Below are 22870 nucleotides of genomic sequence, written 5' to 3'. Positions count from 1 at the left end.
GCTGCTTGACACCACCACACTCCTAATCAGCAGCATCTCTAGAGACCACATGCTTGTACAAGTTCACATCACTTGAGATGTGCAAATCAACTCCAACACTTGAACATTCAATCCACATTTTCCAAAAAGTTCTGATTCTAAGAAATGTGAATTGTGTGGTTCCATTTGGAAAAATCGTAAGAAGAGAGGGAGAGAAGGAGAGAAAAAGAAGATGGTGGGAAGAAGGGAAGAGAGAGAGAGAAAGAGAGAGAGAAATACTTTTCCAGGTAATTGGGAAACTTTTGATTTAGGTTGAATTTTCTTGGACCAAAATCAAATCAGATGGCAGATTTGGCCAAATTGAACCAGAATCCAATTTTAAGAAATAAATTTATCTCTACACGACCCATTAAAATGGGTATAAGTTCAACCTAAAAATGGATGACCTTTCTCCAGGGGACTCATGAGCTGCCGTTATGGTTCATACATCATGCTTTTTTTTATTTTATTCCTACAATAAACCACCATGGTACTGGTGTTGTACTAATGTACACATACTACACATAGCTTTGACTAAAATAGTGCTGCCACAGAATTAGAAGCAAGCAATGCAGGGGACAACAGGTTCATTGTTTCAGAACGTGATTGCATGGATCACATTTCTAGATATAGCCATAGTCTGAAAGCTGTGGTCAACCAGTGCATCAAGAACATGTTTTCGTCACTTCAATAATTTAGATAGTATTCCATCTGTCTCATAAGGAGACTTCCTCTTTCTAAGCAGTCACTGAGTCCAGTTTTGTAGCTTCACTTCAAGAAGACAAGTCTTCACGTTTTTCAAAGATGTCAGCACCAATTTGATCAAAATAAAGAGGAGACATCTGTGCATTACTGTCACTGCAGTCAAGCTTCACCCCCGGTATTATGCTCAGGAATCACATTCAGACTTGTAATCAGCTTTATAAAGACTTGCAAAATGCTGCATTGCCTCAAACCCGGCATCATCTGCCCTAAATAACAATTTAATAGCAATTTAAAACCAGAAATTAAATCTAAGTTTTATTTTCCTAGTAAAGTTTATGAACCTCTGAAATTCGATATCAAATTCAATTAAATGGCTGTTCCTGCTCACGAGGACATGTTTACAATGGTTAAGTTGTAATTCTAAATGTTCAGTCTTTAGACTTTTTTAAAAAAAAAATCAATGTGTGGCTGCACAAAGCACAATTTGGAGCACTTAGAGTAAAAGAAATTAGTTAAAGAAAATGAAGGTCCCCATTTAAGAAAGCTGCGTACATGCCAAATAAATCAGGATCTTCTACGTATTAGTGTCACACTTGAGATTTGAGGCAAATGGAGATACAAGCTCATTCAACACCTTGCTTCTGGCCATAACAGCTTTCTACCACAATAACCAGATGTTAAATAGCAGTGAATGGGGTTGAAAAAGGGCCATTGAAACTATACGCCACCAAGGACTGGAGTTTCTAGGACAGCTCCATTACTGCTATGTGTAAATGAGGCCTAATAGAGGAAAAGTGCACTCTAAAAAGACTGTAGTTAATAAAATAGAGGTAAATGTATCTACAGTTGCATGAAAAAGTATGTTAACCCTTTGGAATGATATGGATTTCTGCACAAATTGGTCATAAAATGTGATCTGATCTTCATCTAAGTCACTACAATAGAGAATCACAGTCTGCTTAAACTAATAACACACAAAGAATTAAATGTTACCATGTTTTTATTGAACACACCATGTAAACATTCACAGTGCAGGTGGAAAAAGTATGTGAACCCCTAGACTAATGATATCTCCAAGAGCTAATTGGTGTATGGTGTCAGCCAACTGGTGCCCAATCAATGAGATGAGATTGGCAGTGTTGGTTACAGCTGCCCTGCCCTATAAAAAACACACACCAGTTCTGGGTTTGCTTTTCACAAGAAGCATTGCCTGATGTGAATGATGCCTCGCACAAAAGAGCTCTCAGAAGACCTACGATTAAGAATTGCTGACTTGCATAAAGCTGGAAAGGGTTATAAAAGTATCTCCAAAAGCCTTGCTGTTCATCACTCAACGGTAAGACAAATTGTCTATCAATGGAGAAAGTTCAGCATTGCTGCTACTCTCCCTGGGAGTGGCCGTCCTGTAAAGATGACTGCACAGCGCAGACTGCTCAATGAGGTGAAGAAGAATCCTAGAGTGTCAGCTAAAGACTTACAAAAGTCTCTAGCATATGCTAACATCCCTGTTAGCGAATCTAAAATGTGTAAAACACTAAACAAGAATGGATTTCATAGGAGGATACCACAGAGGAAGCCACTGAGGTCCAAAAAAAAACATTGCTGCACGTTTACAGTTTGCACAAGAGCACCTGGATGTTCCACAGCAGTACTGGCAAAATATTCTGTGGACAGATTAAATCAAAGTTGAGTTGTTTGGAATAAACACACAACACTATGTGTGGAGAAAAAGAGGCACAGCACACCAACATCAAAACCTCATCCCAACTGTGAAGTATGGTGGTGGGGGCATCATGGTTTGGGGCTGCTTTGCTGCGTCAGTGCCTGGACAAATTGCTATCATAGAAGGGAAAATGAATTCCCAAGTTGATCAAGAAATTTTGCAGGAGAACTTAAAGCCATCTGTCCACCAGCTGAAGCTCAACAGAAGAAGGGTTTTGCAACAGGACAACGACCCAAAGCATAGAAGTAAATCAACAACAGAATAGCTTAAACAGAAGAAAATACGCCTTCTGGAGTGGCCCAGTCAGAGTCCTGACCTCAACCCGATTGAGATGCTGTGGCATGACCTCAAGAAAGCGATTCACACCAGACATCCCAAGAATATTGCTGAACTGAAACAGTTCTGTAAAGAGGAATGGTCAAGGATTACTCCTGACCGTTGTGCACGTCTGATCTGCAAATACAGTAAACGTTTGGTTGAAGTTATTGCTGCCAAAGGAGGTTCAACCAGTTATTAAATCCAAGGGTTCACATACTTTTTCCACCTGCACTGTGAATGTTTACATGGTGTGTTCAATAAAAACATGGTAACATTTAATTCTTTGTGTGTTATTAGTTTAAGCAGACTGTGATTGTCTATTGTTGTAACTTAGATGAAGATCAGATCACATTTTATGACCAATTTGTGCAGAAATCCATATCATTCCAAAGGGTTCACATACTTTTTCTTGCAACTGTATCTATCTATCTATCTATCTATCTATCTATTTCAAATTTATCTATCTATCTTATCTATCTATCTATCTATCTATCTATCTATCTATCTATCTACAGATGCAGCCGAGCTTAATGCGTTGAGCAAAGAATGACAAGATTTTTTTTTTTTTATGGATTTCGAAGGCTTTTGTCACGAGATAACCAAGATAACACAATTTTAGTGAGGTACATCTATATCTATCTCATATCTATCTATCTATCTATCTATCTCATATCTATCTATCTATCTATCTATCTATCCATCCATATATCTCTCTATCTCATATCCGTCTATCAATCAATCAATTGTATATCACTACATCTACCTACTTAGCTATGCTTGAGTAAAGTTCTAATACTGAGCTGAAATATGTTATTCTTTTTTTTGTTGTAGAGCTGTCTATTTTTGCATCTATCTATCTATCTATCTATCTATCTATCTATCTATCTATCTATCCATCTATCTATCTATGATATCTATCTATGATATCAATCTGTCTATCTAATTATTATATCTATCTACCTATCTATCTCATATCTATCTATATCTGTCTATCTATCTGGCTATATCAATATCAATTGTATATCTATCTATCTATCTATCTATCTATCTCCATATCCAGTGGCGTCGCTACAGGGGGGCAAGGGGGGCAATTGCCCCCCCCAGGTCTTTCCTTGCCCCCCGGTTGCCCACCCTGCTGATTCGCTGCTGCGGCTGCCCGCACTACTGAGTGATTCACAACACAGACAACATACACAGACATGACAGATGGGGGTGGGGGCGGCGTTCGGACCCAGCGGAGGCAGAGCGTGCAGGGTGGGTGCAGGCTGGGAGTTCGGCAGCCGCAGAGTTGATGTCACCACGTAAAGCTGCGTGCCTGCCCACCCGTGCGAACACTTGCTTCTGTTCTGCAGCTGTGCTACTGCGTCTGCTAGTGTCAGTGAGCCTGTCTGTTCCCAGCCCAGGCCCCAGCTTCGGACAGGAGAGGAGGACTGTGTGTGGCAACTTCCCAAGAACTCTGCCTGGCCCTGCCCTGGCCGGCCCCTAGGCAAGCTAAGAAAACTAAGTAAGAATAAAAAGTTTTTTAAAAAGTATGTACCCCCACTACCTCGCCTCATGGCCTGCCTGCTTGCGCCCAGCCCCTCCTCAACCCTGATACCCCTATAACTTAGGGGTATCAGGGTACATTATACAGGGGTAATATAACTAAGGACCCCTGTATAATGTCCCCTGATAGCACTGAGTCCTCCTCAGTTATATTGCCCTTGTATAATGTACCCTGATACCCCTTAGTTATAATATTACCCATAATGTCCCCTGATCCCCCTTAGTTATAATATTACCCATAATGTCCCCTGATACCCCTCAGTTAAATAACCAAGGGGTATCAGGGTACATTATACAGGGGGTAATATAACTTATATTACCACCGTATAATGCCTGATAGGCCTCCTGAGTTTTATTACCCTTGTATAATTATGTACCCGTATGCCCCTTAGTTATATGATCCCGGTGGGGTCATATAACTAAGGGGTATCAGGGTACATTATTATACAGGGGTAATATAACTCAGGAGGCCTATCAGGCATTATACGGTGGTAATATAGCTTACATTACCCCTGTATAATGTTCCATGATAGCCCTCTTCAGTTTTATTACCCTTGTATAATGTACCCTGATACCCCTCAGTTATATTACCCCTGTGTAATGTACCCTGATATCCGTTAGTTATATAATATAACTAAGGGGTATCAGGGTGCATTATACAGGGGTAACATGTGACATAAGTAAGTGTGCAGTATGTGCGATAGTAACAGGCGGGAGCACTGCAAATAGGGAGCAGCAGAGGACTAGGGGGTAGGCTGTCTCCTGTTTCTCGCAGGGTATGGGTAACAGGAGTCCTGGTGGCACACTGCAGGATGGCATAGCCTGCTACAGGTGCCAGTCAGCCACAGCACCAGTGTATGTAACAGATCTGAGTACCCCAATGACAACAAATCATTTACTGCCCCGTGCGGTCAAACGTCAAAGACTATTACCAGGGACTCACAAGGGCGCAGAACCATCTTTAGAGAAGACCCTACCAGTACTTCAGACAGTCTACTAGATTATATGTAATGTGATTAACTAGCCATGGGGACTGGGACATTTCAGTCCGTCCCTCGGTTTGGCTGGACAGGCATATGGTTGTTATTGGGCAACATACATTCACCGTGCTGTTTGCCTCAGCATCTGCAATTTGTGTAGAAACCTATACTATATTGTTTCCATAGTTTTCCATGAAGCGAATATAGATGTAAGTGAGCAGATGGATCTAGACGTGTAACATCCTTTCTTTATGTGTTACAGCATGTACAGAGTATTTTGTTATCTTATTTATATACAGTATACTTATTTAGTATTTTTCAGTAGTATGATTAGCTGGTGAAAATGATTAGTGCCCCCCCCCCATTTTTGACTGTTTATCTTCTGTGCCCCCCCTATATATTGATCCTAGAGGCGCCACTGTCCATATCTATCTGTCTATTTATTATATTTTATAACTTTAGCAGACATAACAATGCTTCATACAATATCACAAAACTACATTGTAAGTTCAGTGTAGCCAGAATGGAAACTACGCTCAGAAGTGACATAAATCCTTCAGTATCTCAGCAGGTAGCGGAAGAATACCATTTTTTTTCTTTTATTTAACTTTGAGCAATCATTTGTGGGGAAAAAAGAGCTAGAAAACGTAATGAAATTTTTATGCGTACTGGGATAGGTAAATGGTCTGTTTGGCGCCTTGAGATGATGAGATAATCATTGGAGCTTTGATCATTTATTCAGGTGACAAAACTGGAAAACTTCATGAGCGGAAATTAAAAATACAGTTAAGAAATTTAGCAGTGTAGATCAACTGGAATACAAGAGAAGCAGCAGAGAAGATTCCAATTCCCTTAACGACCAAAGGACAACGTTTCTCACAAGAAATGAAATATATGTGGAAAGAAGCTTTTATGTTTTTTTCTTAAATAGGTAACACACTCCGCTGTGTGAGAAAACAGGACTTTCCGAGCCCCTATATGCAGTGCGAAAAGAAGTGTAACTATATGATGTCTGACATTAGGAAGGAAACTGAAATACAGATAAAAATCTATCTAAATAATTTCACCAGCTAAGGAGTAAAACAATATAACAATAATATAAATAACTATATAATATAATAAACAATATCAACTTACATGTAATGCAAATGTGGATTCTTGGAAAACGCCCGTGGCTGTATGCTTCTCAGTCCACAGTTCGTGATTGTTCTGCAAGACATATGCATTACATTATTACGTTATCAGATATTTAACATACTGAAATAAGAACCTGTAAATGCAGTTAGAGACTAAAAACTATTGAAAAACTGAACATCGAACCACAAAGACGTGATAAACATTTTCAGGGTCTCATTAAAATAGTCTAAATAAATTTACCAGACTAGAACATATAAAAATAATGTTAATAATAACCCAAAAAAATGATTAAAAACAACATAACACAAATGGTCTAAGGTTAGTTGATGAGCTGAGCTAAGACCACTCTCAACTGCCCTCTAATTCTCTGCGCCTGCTACAGTAAGGACATAGCTGGAAACTACAGGACCCTACCTTTGAGACTGCTCTCTATGATTATTATTGACCAGGGGAACCTCTGCTATTTAAAATATTGCCACCTAGTAGCCACATAATAAAGCAATAGAAAGTCTAAGTAATACTGCCATACAGTACCCCAGAACACAAACAGAACTACAAAATGAATTTAAACTCTTCCTACATACAAGCACACATTTATGTTTCATATACATACACTCAAAACATACATGTACAGATATGCATATTAAGTGCATACTCACTGCATATATATATATATATATATATATATATATATATATACACAATCCAAATAAATGTAACGCAGCACTCCTTAGATAAAAAGTGAAAAATATAAAATTTATTCAACACATGTTGATACAGGCAACGTTTCAGCTCTCTCACAGAGCCATTACCAGGCTTGATAATGGCTCTGTGAGAGAGCTGAAATGTTGCCTGTATCAACATGTGTTGAATACATTTTATATTTTTTCACTTTTTATCTAAGGAGTGCTGCGTTACATTTATTTGGATTGTGTCTGGACCCCAGGACCCAGGGGAAAACACTGGCACCTGAATCATTTGCATCACTTGAAGTGAGGAGTGCTGCCCTGCCATCTTTTGGATATATATATATATATATATATATATATATATATTTGTGGTCATGGCTACGGCCAAGAGATATCCGAAGAACCCTAGGGAGAGAAACAACAGGAACAACCTAACTAAATGACTTGTTGTGTGCCCTAATCCATGATCATGGGTAGGCCTATAAGTGGGCATACCCTGTGGAAATGAGAAGATAAGGGAGGGAGGGTGGGGCATCGGAGAACCCATACCCGTGAGTGAGGCTGTGGCTCGTATATGAAGAGCCTCCGCCCCTCCCACAAATGCAGGCTGACTAATCAGCCTTACCAACATATATATACATATATATATATATATGTCCTACATGAGCAGTTACATATATGCAGCATTTTGCAATCTAAGCAAGTAACATTATTTGCGTAACACATCCGTTGAAATACTGAGTGATTGAGCAAGAAATATTAAAGGGAATCTGTCGCCATGTAGAGAAGGAGTCCAGAGCACTATTTTATTTTTTCCTACTGCCCCCTTTTCTCTAGCTGTCAGTGTTTATAGTGGTGCTGAAATACATTGTCAGGACTGCAGTGCATGCCCACAAGAGCCCTCTCCATTATGTTAGCACTGCTTTGAGCACTGACAGCGAGGGAACGGGGGGTGGGGGGTAAAGTAGGAAAAAAAAATACTCATCGGAACTCCTTATATCTAGTGCTAATCATGTATTACTGAAGATAATAGTCCAAGTTCGTGGTGAAAGATTCCCTTTAAAGGGGTTGTCCGGTCTTTTACTATTGATGACTTATCGTCAGGATAGGTCATTGACATCGGTGGGACAGAAGCAGCGGACAGGAAGGGAGAAGGGAGATGGCAAGTGCTCACTGTGCGCGGCATCTCCTCATACAGTTGAACCGCAGGGGTGCCAGGTGGGAACCCCGCCGATCTGATATCGATGACCAATCCTGAGGATAGTTCCTCAATAGAAATAGCCCAGACAACCCCTTTAAGTAAGTAGCTTGGCAAATTCTACACCTGCATATACACTTCACTACATAAAAATGAATGCTCACTATATAGATGGGGATGTACACACACGTAGACACATGCTCACTACATACATGCATGTATATGAGAACTACATCATACCACAACCATTACATAGTAAACATGCCACTCATTGGTTTACTATGTACAGGCTAACCCTATTCACACATGCAGGACAGGGATCCGGTAGGTGCTCCCTAAATATGGCATAGCTGGATACTACCTCCGGACCCTATTGACTATATAAGGGGAAGCACCGGGGATTGAGGCTGCTCCCCAGCATAAATGTTAGGCATTTATCCTGGGTAACGGACGGATTCCCGTTAGTTCCTATTCGGTGGGATCTGGCAGGCACATGGCACAATATGGCTATACCGGATCCAGAGAATTTTGGCAGGTTGTTCCGGCAGATTCCTGTTCATGTGTGAAACTAGCTTTACAGGAAATAATTAAAACACTATACATTATTACTATCACCCTGTTCTTAAATGGCAGAAATGTAAGCAGCCTAAGGAGAGCTTTAATTATAGAATAATTCCTATATATTCCTACTTTGTAGCTTTGTTTAAAAAAAAAAAAAAAAAAAAACATGTTGATTTTTGCCGACAGCATCTTTGGCCTGTTCTGCTAGAGCCTCTCCGGTGTGTGCGTCATAAGCTGCTTCACATTTTCTGCCATGAGCCATTGTAAACATGATTTCTGCTCAGTTATGTCAAATTACACAACATTGGCTTTTGCAAATGCTCTTTTTTTTGCCTAAAGTAGCAATCAGTGGTGATTGGGTCCTTTGATCTTTTTGTTAATGATCTTCAACTTTTCGTAACTGTACATTCTTTTTCTCTGTGTTTGAGGTGAGAAAGAACATGTTTTCCCCCAATCGCCAGGCTGCTTATGGCAGAGTTATGGTAACTAATTTTCCTTGGAACGTTGACAAAGTATGACTGCATAATGTCTTTCATCTGCAATAAATCACAAGCCTCTATGGAGACATGCCGGATGGATACCTTTACTAGTCTCTTCAGATTTTTTTTTTTTTTCCAGAATTTAAAAGGGCTGTGCAGGGGTTTTATATTGATGACCTACCAATATCTGATTTGTGGGGGTCTGACACCCGGCAACCCTGCCAATCAGCTGTTTGAAGAGGAGGCAGCGCTCCATGCCAGCACTGCTTCTTCTTCATTACGCCACATGTGGTTTTCCTGGCAGAGATGGCATTGTTTAATTGCAAGTACTCGCTCCAATCCAGTGACGAAAACAAGTAAATATCATTACACTGCCGAGACGACGGGCAGGATAATGATCGGCGGGAGTGTCGGACCCCTGAGATCAGATATATAGGTCATACATATAAAACCCCTGCACAACTCCTTTAAGCATATAAAGATATATTTCTTGTTCCTAATTAACCAAGCTGATATTCCCATAGTTCTAAAGGCTTTATTTACCCAAGTAAAATATACAGTATTTAAAGTGGGGTTTAACCTTTGATATCCAATGGCCATATAGTCTGCCAGAGGTTGTCTCACTTTAGCAAATGGCATTTATCATGTAGAGAACGTTAATACAAGTTAATACTAATGTATTGTGATTGTCCATATTGCCTCCTTCACTGGATGGATGAATTTTTCCATCACATTATACACTACTCGTATCCCGGGGTTATGACCATCCTGCAATCCAGCAGTGGTGGTCGTGCTTGCACACTATAGGAAAAAGCGGTGGCCTATGCGCACTCCCAAAGTCCCGATCACCAGAGAGGCTGACACTTTTTTCTATAGTGTGCAAGCACGGCCACCACTGCTGGATTGCAGGGTGGTTTTAACTCCTGGATACGAGCAATGTATAATGTGATGAAAAAATTATTCAAGCCAGCAAAGGAGGCAATATGGACAATCACTATACATTAGTAAGTGCCTTATATTAACTTTGTCTATATGATAAATGCTATTCGCTGAAGTGACACAACGCCTTCCTGCCAAGTGCCTGCTCATCAGTGGAGGAGACATATTTACATACAACAATCCCCTCCACAGTATGGGAAGGAGTGATCGCTAATGCCTTTGCTTTTCCCCATACAGAATCAGAGACGGCACGATCTGCTGCTGGCAGACAATGAATTAGGTGACCACACCAATGATCTTATTACAGGATGAACAATCATTTCTCTCATTCATTAGGTAATCGGCAGCACCTTTACAACAGCAGATTATCGCTAACGAGCAGTCATACAAACGCTCGTTAGCGATAATCTGCCTAAACATCAGGCAGTGGGGAGACCTAGTCCTACTTTCACACCACTATAGATTTATACACTGTACCAGTGCAGGTAGTGTCTAGCCAAACACAGAAAGCCACATCTACATCAGAGGAGACGTCACTGGATGTAAGAGGCATGTGGTGCTATGTTCTATTAACAATAATTTCAGATCGTATTGTATATGAAATGAACATAACCCATCAACTGGAAATTTTTTCTATTTGCTGCCCATATATCCGGCCGACTTTGAGTCCTCCTGCTCTAAGGCTATCATTATTACAACTCATAAATCCACTTTGATTTCCAAAAAACCTGGTTGACATAGAGTATGAATGTTCAATAATTTTATCGCTCAAAATTACAACCATATAATTTTAAATGAACATTTACATAGTGACCACATGTTGACTTTTTTAAAGCTGTCCGGCCATTGACCAATTTAAAATAACTTTTTTGTTGTTGTTGTTGTTCTTGGTCAAATTTAGTCTCCTTAGATTATATATTATTTGTGAACTTTTTTAGTCATCTGAAGCTATAGAAGTAAGCAACCTCATATATAACAGTTGTCGGCGATGACAAATGCTTGAACATAAATTTGTGTGCCTCAAAATGGATCCCATTAGTCACATCAATAGGGCATCAAAGCAATCAATTTCGGAAGCAAAGCTCTTTCATTTGGTTTAAATAGCATTAACATTTGATTATATGTTAGTGCAGACAAAGCATTCATTATTTATGAAAGTCATCCCCTCCTAAGAAGACCCATCTACTACCTTTTGCGCATAACCTTCTCAGTGGTCAATTCCATTTCTATTGATTTTGCTTCTCACAAGTTCAAACACCGACTATGAATAATATATGACTATAGCAGACTCTATAATTACAACATAAACACATTTTATCTGCCTGTAGATTTGTTTCAGGTAAAGGATCTCAGGATTTGCTATATTCACGCGTCCTCACAGTATAAAGAATGGTGGCGAGGCTATGCTTGAAACATACACTCTTCTGCCAATTAAAGAAACCTCCTATGGAGTCCACCAGCAATGGATTTGAGGAACAAACGAACAGAAAAATTATATAAATGCGTTGGAACCTTTATTAATCATGCTGTGACAGGAAGCATAGACTCGGATAATTAGAAGCTGCGGTAAATTCATTTGCGCGTTAAATACATAATGTGTTCAAATATCCTAATTAAAGGAAACACATCTTTTTCCCAAAAAAATTACATGGGGATATTCAATGGCATGCCTGCTGAAAGTATGGATCATTTTAACTACATTCTAACAATTAATTGCTCTCGTAGGAAACAGCAATAAAATAATGAAGGCTAGTTTATCATTGGGGGTTCCAATCATTTTTAATAGCATAGTCAATTTTTGTTTGTCCGCCCCTAATGAAAAAGTAATCAAACTCAATAGAATCTGTCAGAATTCCGCTTAATGTGAAAAAGGGGTTTGAAATAAAAACCTATAATAATAATAATTAGCGTTGAGCGAATCAAAGTCAAACTAATTGACTACAATCTAAATTTCCTTGCGCCTCATGATAACAAATCAATTTTGTTACCATGAGGCCGCGACGGCCTTTACATGATCAAATAGAATAGGAGAGTAGAGATGGCCCGAACTATCCGACGGCGAACAGTTCCCGGCGAACATAGCTTGTTCGCGTTCGCCTCTGCCGGGCGAACACATGCGATGTTCGGTCCGCCCCCTATACATCATCATTGAGCAAACTTTGACCCTGTACCTCACAGTCAGCAGACACATTCCAGCCAATCAGCAGCATACCCTCCCTCCCAGACCCTCCCACCTCCTGCACAGCATCCATTTTAGATTCATTCTGAAGCTGCAGTCTTAGTGAGAGGAGGGAGACTGTAACTGCTGCTGATTTAATTGGGAAATCGATAGCTAGGCTAGTGAATTCAGTGTCCACTCCAGTCCTGAAAGACTCATCTGATCTCTGCTGTAAGGACAGCGTCCTGACAGCACCCCAAAAAGCCCTTTTTAGGGCTGCAACATTAGTCTGCTTTTTTTTTTTCCTTTATATACATATTGCAGTTGCCTGGCCTGCCTGTGTGTGAGGAGCTGCAGGCCCACAGACTGTAGTGTGCCCACTGCCAGTGCTCACCCCTGTCATTCCGTGTGGCACAGGACTTTGCTTAAAAAAAGGCACTTAATTTTTACACTTTAATCTAAGGTTAGTTGCCTGCCAGTGTGTGTCAGGCTGACTTCCACTGACTGTAGTGTGCCCACTGCCAGTGCCCACCACTCATACCGGCTGGCACAGGACTTTGCATAAAAAAGGCATTTAATTTTTACACTTTAGTGTAATTTCAGCTGCTTGCCTGCTGCTAGTGTGTGTCAGGCCGACTTCAACTGACTGTAGTGTGCCCACTGCCAGTGCCCACCCCTGTCATCCCGTGTGGCACAGGACTTTGCTTAAAAAAAAGGCACTTCATTTTTACACTTTAATCTAAGGTTAGTTGCCTGCCAGTGTGTGTCAGGCCGACTTCAACTGACTGTAGTGTGCCCACTGCCAGTGCCCACCCCTGTCATCCCGAGTGGCACAGGACTTTGCTTAAAAAATAGGCACTTAATTTTTACACTTTAATCTAAGGTTAGTTGCCTGCCAGTGTGTGTCAGGCTGACTTCCACTGACTGTAGTGTGCCCACTGCCAGTGCCCACCACTCATACCGGCTGGCACAGGACTTTGCTTAAAAAAGGCATTTAATTTTTACACTTTAATGTAATTTCAGCTGCTTGCCTGCTGCTAGTGTGTGTCAGGCCGACTTCAACTGACTGTAGTGTGCCCACTGCCAGTGCCCACCCCTGTCATACCGAGTGGCACAGGACTTTGCTTAAAAAATAGGCACTTAATTTTTACACTTTAATCTAAGGTTAGTTGCCTGCCAGTGTGTGTCAGGCTGACTTCCACTGACTGTAGTGTGCCCACTGCCAGTGCCCACCACTCATACCGGCTGGCACAGGACTTTGCTTAAAAAAGGCATTTAATTTTTACACTTTAATGTAATTTCAGCTGCTTGCCTGCTGCTAGTGTGTGTCAGGCCGACTTCAACTGACTGTAGTGTGCCCACTGCCAGTGCCCACCCCTGTCATACCGAGTGGCACAGGACTTTGCTTAAAAAATAGGCACTTAATTTTTACACTTTAATCTAAGGTTAGTTGCCTGCCAGTGTGTGTCAGGCTGACTTCCACTGACTGTAGTGTGCCCACTGCCAGTGCCCACCACTCATACCGGCTGGCACAGGACTTTGCATAAAAAAGGCATTTAATTTTTACACTTTAGTGTAATTTCAGCTGCTTGCCTGCTGCTAGTGTGTGTCAGGCCGACTTCAACTGACTGTAGTGTGCCCACTGCCAGTGCCAACCACTGATACCGGGTGGCACAGTAGCTTGCCGATAAATAAGGCATTTAATTTTTAGACAGTAGTCTAAATTCAGTTGCTTGCCTGCTGCCAGTGTGTGTCAGGCCCTCTTCCACTGACTGTAGTGTGCCCACTGCCAGTGCCAACCACTGATACCGGGTGGCACAGTAGCTTGCCGATAAATAAGGCATTTAATTTTTACACTTTAGTGTAATTTCAGTTGCTTGCCTGCTGCCAGTGTGTGTCAGGCCCGCTTCCACTGACTGTAGTGTGCCCACTGCCAGTGCCAACCACTGATACCGGGTGGCACAGTAGCTTGCCGATAAATAAGGCATTTAATTTTTAGACAGTAGTCTAAATTCAGTTGCTTGCCTGCTGCCAGTCAGTGTGTCAGGCCCTCTTCCACTGACTGTAGTGTGCCCACTGCCAGTGCCAACCACTCATACCGGGTGGCACAGTAGCTTGCCGATAAATAAGGCATTTAATTTTTACACTTTAGTGTAATTTCAGTTGCTTGCCTGCTGCCAGTGTGTGTCAGGCCCGCTTCTACTGACTGTAGTGTGCCCACTGCCAGTGCCAACCACTGATACCGGGTGGCACAGTAGCTTGCCGATAAATAAGGCATTTAATTTTTACACTTTAGTGTAATTTCAGTTGCTTGCCTGCTGCCAGTGTGTGTCAGGCCCGCTTCCACTGACTGTAGTGTGCCCACTGCCAGTGCCAACCACTGATACCGGGTGGCACAGTAGCTTGCCGATAAATAAGGCATTTAATTTTTAGACAGTAGTCTAAATTCAGTTGCTTGCCTGCTGCCAGTCAGTGTGTCAGGCCCTCTTCCACTGACTGTAGTGTGCCCACTGCCAGTGCCAACCACTCATACCGGGTGGCACAGTAGCTTGCCGATAAATAAGGCATTTAATTTTTACACTTTAGTGTAATTTCAGTTGCTTGCCTGCTGCCAGTGTGTGTCAGGCCCGCTTCTACTGACTGTAGTGTGCCCACTGCCAGTGCCAACCACTCATACCGGGTGGCACAGTAGCTTGCCGATAAATAAGGCATTTAATTTTTACACTTTAGTGTAATTTCAGTTGCTTGCCTGCTGCCAGTGTGTGTCAGGCCCGCTTCCACTGACTGTTTTTCATAAAAGGCAATTCCTGATATGGGACGTAACAGGGATTAAACTGATGAGAATAATACTACAGAAAATACCACTCATATCGGTGGAGGGAGCCAGCGTTTTTTTAACCATCTCCCCGTTCAAAAAATCTATTTAATAAATGGCCCCCAGATTGGGGATGTTAGAGGGATTAAACTGATGAGAATAGTACTACAGAAAATACCACTCATATCGGGTGTGACAGTAAATTGCACGGCGCAGATGCAGTCACCGTGGTTTAAAACAGAGTGGAGGGAGCCAGCGTTTTTTTAACCATCTCCCCGTTCGAAAAATCTATTCAATAAATGGCACCCAGATTGGGGACGTTAGAGGGATTAAACTGATGAGAATAGTACTACAGAAAATACCACTCATATCGGGTGTGACAGTAAATTGCACGGCGCAGACGCAGTCACCGTGGTTTAAAACAGAGTGGAGGGAGCCAGGTTTTTTTTAACCATCTCCCCGTTCGAAAAATCTATTCAATAAATGGCACCCAGATTGGGGACGTTAGAGGGATTAAACTGATGAGAATAGTACTACAGAAAATACCACTCATATCGGGTGTGACAGTAAATTGCACGGCGCAGACGCAGTCACCGTGGATTAAAACAGAGTGGAGGGAGCCAGCGTTTTTTTAACCATCTCCCCGTCCGAAAAATCTGTTTAATAAATGGCCCCCAGATTGGGGAGTCGGGGACGTTAGAGGGATTAAACTGATGAGAATAGTACTACAGAAAATACCACTCATATCGGGTGTGACAGTAAATTGCACGGCGCAGACGCAGTCACCGTGGATAAAAACAAAGGGGAGGGAGCCAGCGTTTTTTTTAACCATCTCCCCGTTCGAAAAATCAATTCAATTGACCTTTCGGGGACCCTTGGTGTTGTACGTGGCTGGGTGGAGGAAGAAACCTTCAATGACATCACCGGGACGTGGCTAGCTTGGTATCCAACCTTGTGCAAATGGGGAGTTTGCGGTTGTGCAAATGAACTGTTTGCGGTGCATTAAAAGGGGAGTTTGGTCTGTCAATGTCTGTGATGCGGGCGTAACCCTTACACTACCTGATCGATACAACATCATACCTGATCGTATACACACACTGGATGTTTTAAAGCACGTTATTCCAAACAATTTAGGAATGTTAGTTGATTTATGCCCTTTATGGATTAAAACCCGACTCTGCGTCCACTACGTAATTTTCCATGGGAGTTTTGCCATAGATCCCCCTCCGGCATGCCACAGTCCAGGTGTTAGACCCCTTGAAACAACTTTCTCATCACTATTGTGGCCAGAAAGAGTCCCTGTGGGTTTTAAAATTCGCCTGTCTATTGAAGTCTATGGCGGTTCGCCCGGTTCGCCAGTTCGCGAACATTTGCGGAAGTTCGCGTTCGCTGTTCGCGAACTGAAAATTTTATGTTCGCGACATCACTATAGGAGAGTATTCTTTTTATTTTACCTGATTAACCCCTGAAACGCCTAAATGGTAGCCTCAGATACCACGATCAGCATTGAACGCGGCATCTGAGGGGTTCAATGATAGGGGGGAGGGATGAGCAGCGCGATCACCGTTCCCCATCATTGCGTTGGCTACATACAAAGAAAAGCGTTTCGTGGCAAAGTAATTTGTCACAAAGCAAAATTATTTGTGAAATTCGGCGAAGCAGCCAAATCGAATTTTCCATAACTTTGCTCGCCTCTAGTAATAATAATAGCAATATAGCTATGCAGTGACTTTACAGGTCTAGTAGGCGTTAAAGTAATTCCTGGTGCACTATCACACATGATTATTGCGCTGGCTTTGTTTAGCAATGTGCAAACCTAAAGCTTAGAGTTGGTATCATGTTATACTGTCAGGAGCATGCGTTAACCTACTGATGTTGGCTCTTGCTACATCTGTATGTTGCTTTAAGGGGATGTTTGGCTTTGGGGACTTTTTTTTTAGCAAACCCCTACACCATGTTATACCTGTTGAAAACCTCAGACTCACTTCTTCCCTGCTGCTCCATTCCATCTTTCTGGCTCCCTTCAGCAGTGATGTATCCCTCAGTGGTGCTTTACCCAGCAATGATGTGCTGCTTGTGGACACAGCACTGCTGAGGCCAGTCATGGTCCATTGCAGAATATGTGAACCCATCCGAAAGTTTATAGGAAAGGAACCAGAAGAACTCTGAAGGGAGCAAGGAAGCTAGAAGAGAATGGCGAGGAACAGGTGAGTATGAGTTTTTCAACAGGTGCAGGGATTTGTTAAGTCTACTTTCACACTCGCGTTTTGGCTTTCCGTTGGTGAGATCCGTTCAGGGCTCTCACAAATGGTCCAAAATGGATCCGTTTTTGCCCTAATGCATTCTGAATGGAAAAGGATCCGCTCAGAATGCATCAGTTTGCATCAGTTCAGTCTCCATTCCGCTTTGGAGACGGACACCAAAACGAGGCTTTCAGTGTTCTGGTGTCCGTCTGTTGAAACTGAGCCAAACTGATCCGTCATGGCACACAATCTAAGTCAATGGGGACGGATCCGTTTCACTGAAACAATCTGGCACAATATAAAACGGATCCCTCCTCCATTGGCTTTCAAAAGTGTTTCAAGACGGATTTGTCTTGGCTATGTTAATGATAATACAAATGGATCTGTTCTGAACAGATGCAGACGGTTGTATTATCTGAACGGATCCGTCATGGACAAAACGCGAGTGTAAAAGTAGCCTTAAAAAAAGTCTCCGAAGCTGGACAAAAAAAAAAGTTTGAACAAAGAATGGAGTTAACATTTCTAAGGCTCCACGGCAGCAAAGAATTGTCTGTAAACCATGTTAAAATTCCAGGATTAAGGCAATGTGACCTCAGTATCAAGTGGCATTGAAGAACAATCCAGCATGGTTGGATTTCTTTGAGATGGTTGAAAGAACACTCGATACATTTTTCTGCCTTTAAAAAAATAAAAAAATAAAGTCATGGTGCTCTTTAGAGCCATATCAGGGTCTTGACATTACCAAGAGGTGGTCCTGAGCAGGATATACAGTATAACAAACTCCTTTAGCATTAAACTTATTTTTTGAGCCAATCACAGGGGTGGATACAAAACAGAGGAGACATTTCTGTCTTTCCTTTCTACTTTTCCTTTCTTGTACAGTTGATCAATTTCTGGCTTTGGTTCAAATAACTGCATCAAAAATTGCCTCTAAAAGTGAGATTACGGTATACTACACAACGTATACAACATACTAAATGCTAAGCTGGTCATTAAATGAAGTGCCTTTTTAATAAAAAGTGTGCTTAGGCTGCAGGACATGTCTGACCCTCTCCCTGCTTCGAGTAATTTAAGTGCATTCTATTTGGCAAACGTCAGTATCTGTAAGTGAGAGCTTTATGTGAAGGTCCCTCCGTGTTACAGCAAACAGCCTAATTAGCATTAGCAAATAATGTGTTAAAATCCTGCCAGTTCCGGTTCTATAGGAAAAAATGAAAAAGCAAATACAGCTACCAAACAGGGCAGTCTCTTATGTATCATAGAAGTTGTACCTAGACCAGGGGCCTCACTAGGCCAAAACATCCAGGTCTTGGACCCCAAGTGTTTTGCCCAGGGCCCCGAACTTACTGGCCATGGTAGATACAAATGTATTGCCATCCTCAGAACTGCAATACAGTTAAGTAGTATGGTGAGCTGCAGGAGCCAATAGTTCCTGTACCCAACAATTATGCTCATATGCCACAAGCCAGCTAAGCCAGAGATCTATGGGGCAGTAGTACTGTGCAGGCGATTGTGAATGGATGAAATCATCATGATCACCTGCTCCAGGACACAGGGCAACTCAGGCAGCAGGCTGGGAGAGGAACCATTATAACTATAATATAGAGGCAGAGGCATATTATAACTACTAGGGACACTACAGTGGGGCACATTATAACTACTGGGGGTACTGTAGAATGGTACATTATAACTATGGTGGGCTGTAAAGAGGGGCCTTGTAGAGGGACATTATTACTACTAGGAGCATTTTGGATGTGCCTTATTACTACAAGGAACACTTTAGGGTGCCATATGACTAATGGGGACTTTAGTGCATCATTACTACTGGGAACACTTTGGGAGCTTTATCAATACTGAGAACACTATGGAGCATAATATGGAGTTCACTGCTACTAATGGGGGCACTCTCAAGGATCATTATCACTGTAGATGGCACTATTAGCAATGAGGGCACTCCGGCAGGCATTACAGATGATGGGACTCTGAGAACACTATTAGTATAGGGTGACTATAGGTATGGTACTGTTATTTCTTCAATATAACATATAGAATTTATAGATGGCTATGGAGTTGATCATCTTAGGCTACTTTCACACTAGCGTTCGGAGCGGATCCGTCTGATGTTTCATCAGACGGATCCGCTCCGATAATGCAGACGTTCGCATCCGTTCAGAACGGATGCGTCTGCATTAAAACTTAGAAAATTTTCTAAGTGTGAAAGTTGTCTGAGCGGATCCGTTCAGACTTTACATTGTAAGTCAATGGGGAACGGATCCGCTTGAAGATTGAGCCATATGGTGTCATCTTCAAACGGATCCGTCCCCATTGACTTACATTGTAAGTCTGGACGGATCCGCTCGCCTCCGCACGGCCAGGCGGACACCCGAACGCTGCAAGCAGCGTTCAGGTGTCCGCTCACTGAGCGGAGCGGAGGCTGAACGCTGGCAGGCGGATGCATTCTCAGTGGATCCGCCTCCACTGAGAATGCATTGGGGCCAGACGGATGCGTTCGGGGCCGCTCGTGAGCCCCTTCAAACGGTGCGCACGAGCGGACACCCGAACGCTAGTGTGAAAGTAGCCTATTTACAGTGTGTGTTCATTCCAGATTCTAAGTGCCACTTTACGTAATTTACTACAATCTGTAGGATGATAGCACTCAAGTATGATGGTGCTACATAAATAATACTGCTAGTATTACAAATATAGTACTCACAGGCTTTGGATTCCAGTGTAAAGTTCCATGTCCAGTACATTCAAAATCTGTAATTCCACCCAGTTTTCTATGTGTCTGTAATGAAAAAGAAACATTGCAGTTAGTCATCATCACTGCAAGACCACCCTGCTGCACAACGTTATCAGGAAGGACAATGAGCAACATCCACAACTGGGAGGCATCTTTAAAGGGAAATCTCAAAAGCCCTCTAATGACATTCCAACAGAAATACTCACATTCTGAAAAGGTGCTCCTGTAAACCAGTAGGAAAATACATGGAGTAAAGTACATTGAGAGGACTCCTCCTGGAGTCCTCTTAATGCATTTTACTGCTGGTTAGCAAGAGCACTATTTCAGAATGTGAGAATTAGCGTTGGAATATCACTTACACAATACACCCCTTACTATAATTAGATGGGGGGTTTAGAGCTGTCAGATTTCCTTTAGTACATTTGCAGAGATTTCAACACTATTCAGCGCATATGTTTTGTTTGATAAAATTACAACTGTCAGTTTTGAACCTCAAGTAGGAGGAGAAGCTAGCTGCTTAGTTTCTGAAGGATGCCATTATTGAACTACGCTTTCCACCATTTCTCTTAAATCTTTCGCCTTAAGTCTTTGTTACACATTTCTGATGGTAAAAGGTAAGCTGACATCATATTTTTCACCCTAAACCCCAACTATGCTGTTATACCCAAGGGTAATAGCTGTCCCCATATTAACTGTCCATTGGGTCTAAGGTATAAAATTAAGGTACAAATAGCAAGCAAAGTATTTTAACTCTGTGGATAGTTATCTAAGCGTACCTGCTCTTCTGAGGAGACCAGTCCCCAAACACTCTCCTCCTGGGTTGACACATCTCACAGGCTTGGATATGTCATGAAAAGCCAGCTCTAATGGCATTGTATTAGTTTGTAAAAATGTAACCTAGTCTATAGAATGTCTATCAAACCAAGAGGGGCAGGTTTAGAGACTAGACTGCATGACTCTTCAGAAGATTGGAATCTCCTCATGACCCTTCCCCAAATAAAAATGTGATTAATGACATCACTTAATGTTCACATACATTCTAGAGATATAGATTTGCCCACACATTATATTTGTGGTAAGAGAGGTGGGGTTCTTTCACTGTCTCTGATTGGCAGGGACAGCTAAGAAGGGTGAGGGATCATATATATGACAAAAAATAAGCTGAATTATAGCTTATATGGTTGACCGTGGAAGAAACTACTTGCTATCCAAGAATATGAATGTTGGAAAAGTTTTGCATGACTGAACATAGTTCAGTCTATCTATGTCACGGTCATATTGGTGTTTGTCCATGACGCTGTTGCCGTGCAAACTCGTTGCTTGTGGCAACGTGTAGTTTGTGGTTTGCACGTGCACTTTCCCTTTAAGTTATGTCTACCCTTCCCCATTGTTATGTGTGGTGCTGCACTTATGGGTAGATGTTTGTCTAGTTGTTTGTTCCATGTGTGGTTTGTCTATGGTGTGGTTGATCCCGCATGGTTGCTAGACATGTCCTGTTTGTTGTACCTCCGGAAGGGGGTCCCTGGGGTTCCCCGGAGGGGGAACTACAAGACAGCAAGCTGTGGCTTCCGGTAAGTGATCTTGTTGTTCTGTTGTCTGTGGTAATCTGGCCATAGGATACTTACCTGATATTAAATTGTTGCTTGCTGTCTCCTCCTTGTTACTAGGCCTGTGGGAGACTCCAATGTATCCGTGTTGTGAATGAATCGGCTGTCTCTTATCCCTGACCTCCTGACTGTATGAGCCACCCTCGATGGTAGGGGGGCTCATACTCTCGAACCTGGGCCCTACTGACCCCATCGGTCCCTGCAATATGGAAGTCAGGGATAAGAGATGGCCGATTGATCCACGACACGGATAAATTGGAGTCTCCCACAGGCCTTGTAACAAGGAGGAGACAGCAAGTAACAACTGAATGTCAGGTAAGTATCCTATGGCCAGATGACCACAGACAACAGAACGTCAAGATCACTTACCGGAAGACACAGCTTGCTGTCTTGTAGTTCCCCCTCCGGGGAACCCCAGGGACCCCCTTCCGGAGGTACAACAAACAGGACATGTCTAGCAACCATGCGGGATCAACCACACCATAGACAAACCACACATGGAACAAACAACTAGACAAAAATCCACCCATAAGTGCAGCACCACACATAACAATGGGGAAGGGTAGACATAACTTAAAGGGAAAGTGCACGTGCAAACCACAAACTACACATTGCCACAAGCAACGAGTCTGCACGGCAACCGCTTCACGGAGAAACACCAATATGACCATGACAATCTATCAATTTATCTATCTATCTACAGTTTTTCAAATAAGTGCTCAACCAAGTTTGATAAGAAATTTTATCTATGGTCCATTTTCAAAATCACCAAATACTCTTGGCAGTTTTGATAAGATCACCTTACACAAGTCACTGTGAATGAAGGACATACAGTATGTGTTTTTACAGCATTGTCGGATTGCAAAGTGCTTCTGTGTGATCTACTTGTTTTACATGAAAATATTTGTCATGTAAGGAAACATTATGCACGAGACCCTGATTATACTGTATATTACACATACAATATATAGACAGATACATTTCCTAGGTGTTTGTCCTTGTCTCATCACCT

General features: G+C 42.0%; 1 protein-coding gene across 4 annotated transcripts in view; it reads right to left on the bottom strand.

Annotated features, from left to right (window-relative positions):
* NTRK3 (neurotrophic receptor tyrosine kinase 3) overlaps positions 1 to 22870 on the bottom strand; it is an 897882-nt gene that overhangs the window by 670277 nt on the left and 204735 nt on the right. For all 4 annotated transcript variants that reach the window (XM_040414178.1, XM_040414180.1, XM_040414181.1 and 1 more), the window contains 2 exons: positions 20222 to 20296; positions 6427 to 6498 (listed from right to left, as the gene is read on the bottom strand). In XM_040414178.1, coding sequence (XP_040270112.1) covers positions 6427 to 6498; positions 20222 to 20296 — 147 coding nt within the window. The remainder of the gene's footprint in view (positions 1 to 6426; positions 6499 to 20221; positions 20297 to 22870) is intronic.

The sequence above is a fragment of the Bufo bufo genome, chromosome 1 (assembly GCF_905171765.1).
Source record: "Bufo bufo chromosome 1, aBufBuf1.1, whole genome shotgun sequence".
NCBI lineage: Eukaryota > Metazoa > Chordata > Amphibia > Anura > Bufonidae > Bufo > Bufo bufo.
This window is presented reverse-complemented; position numbering and strand designations above follow the sequence as displayed.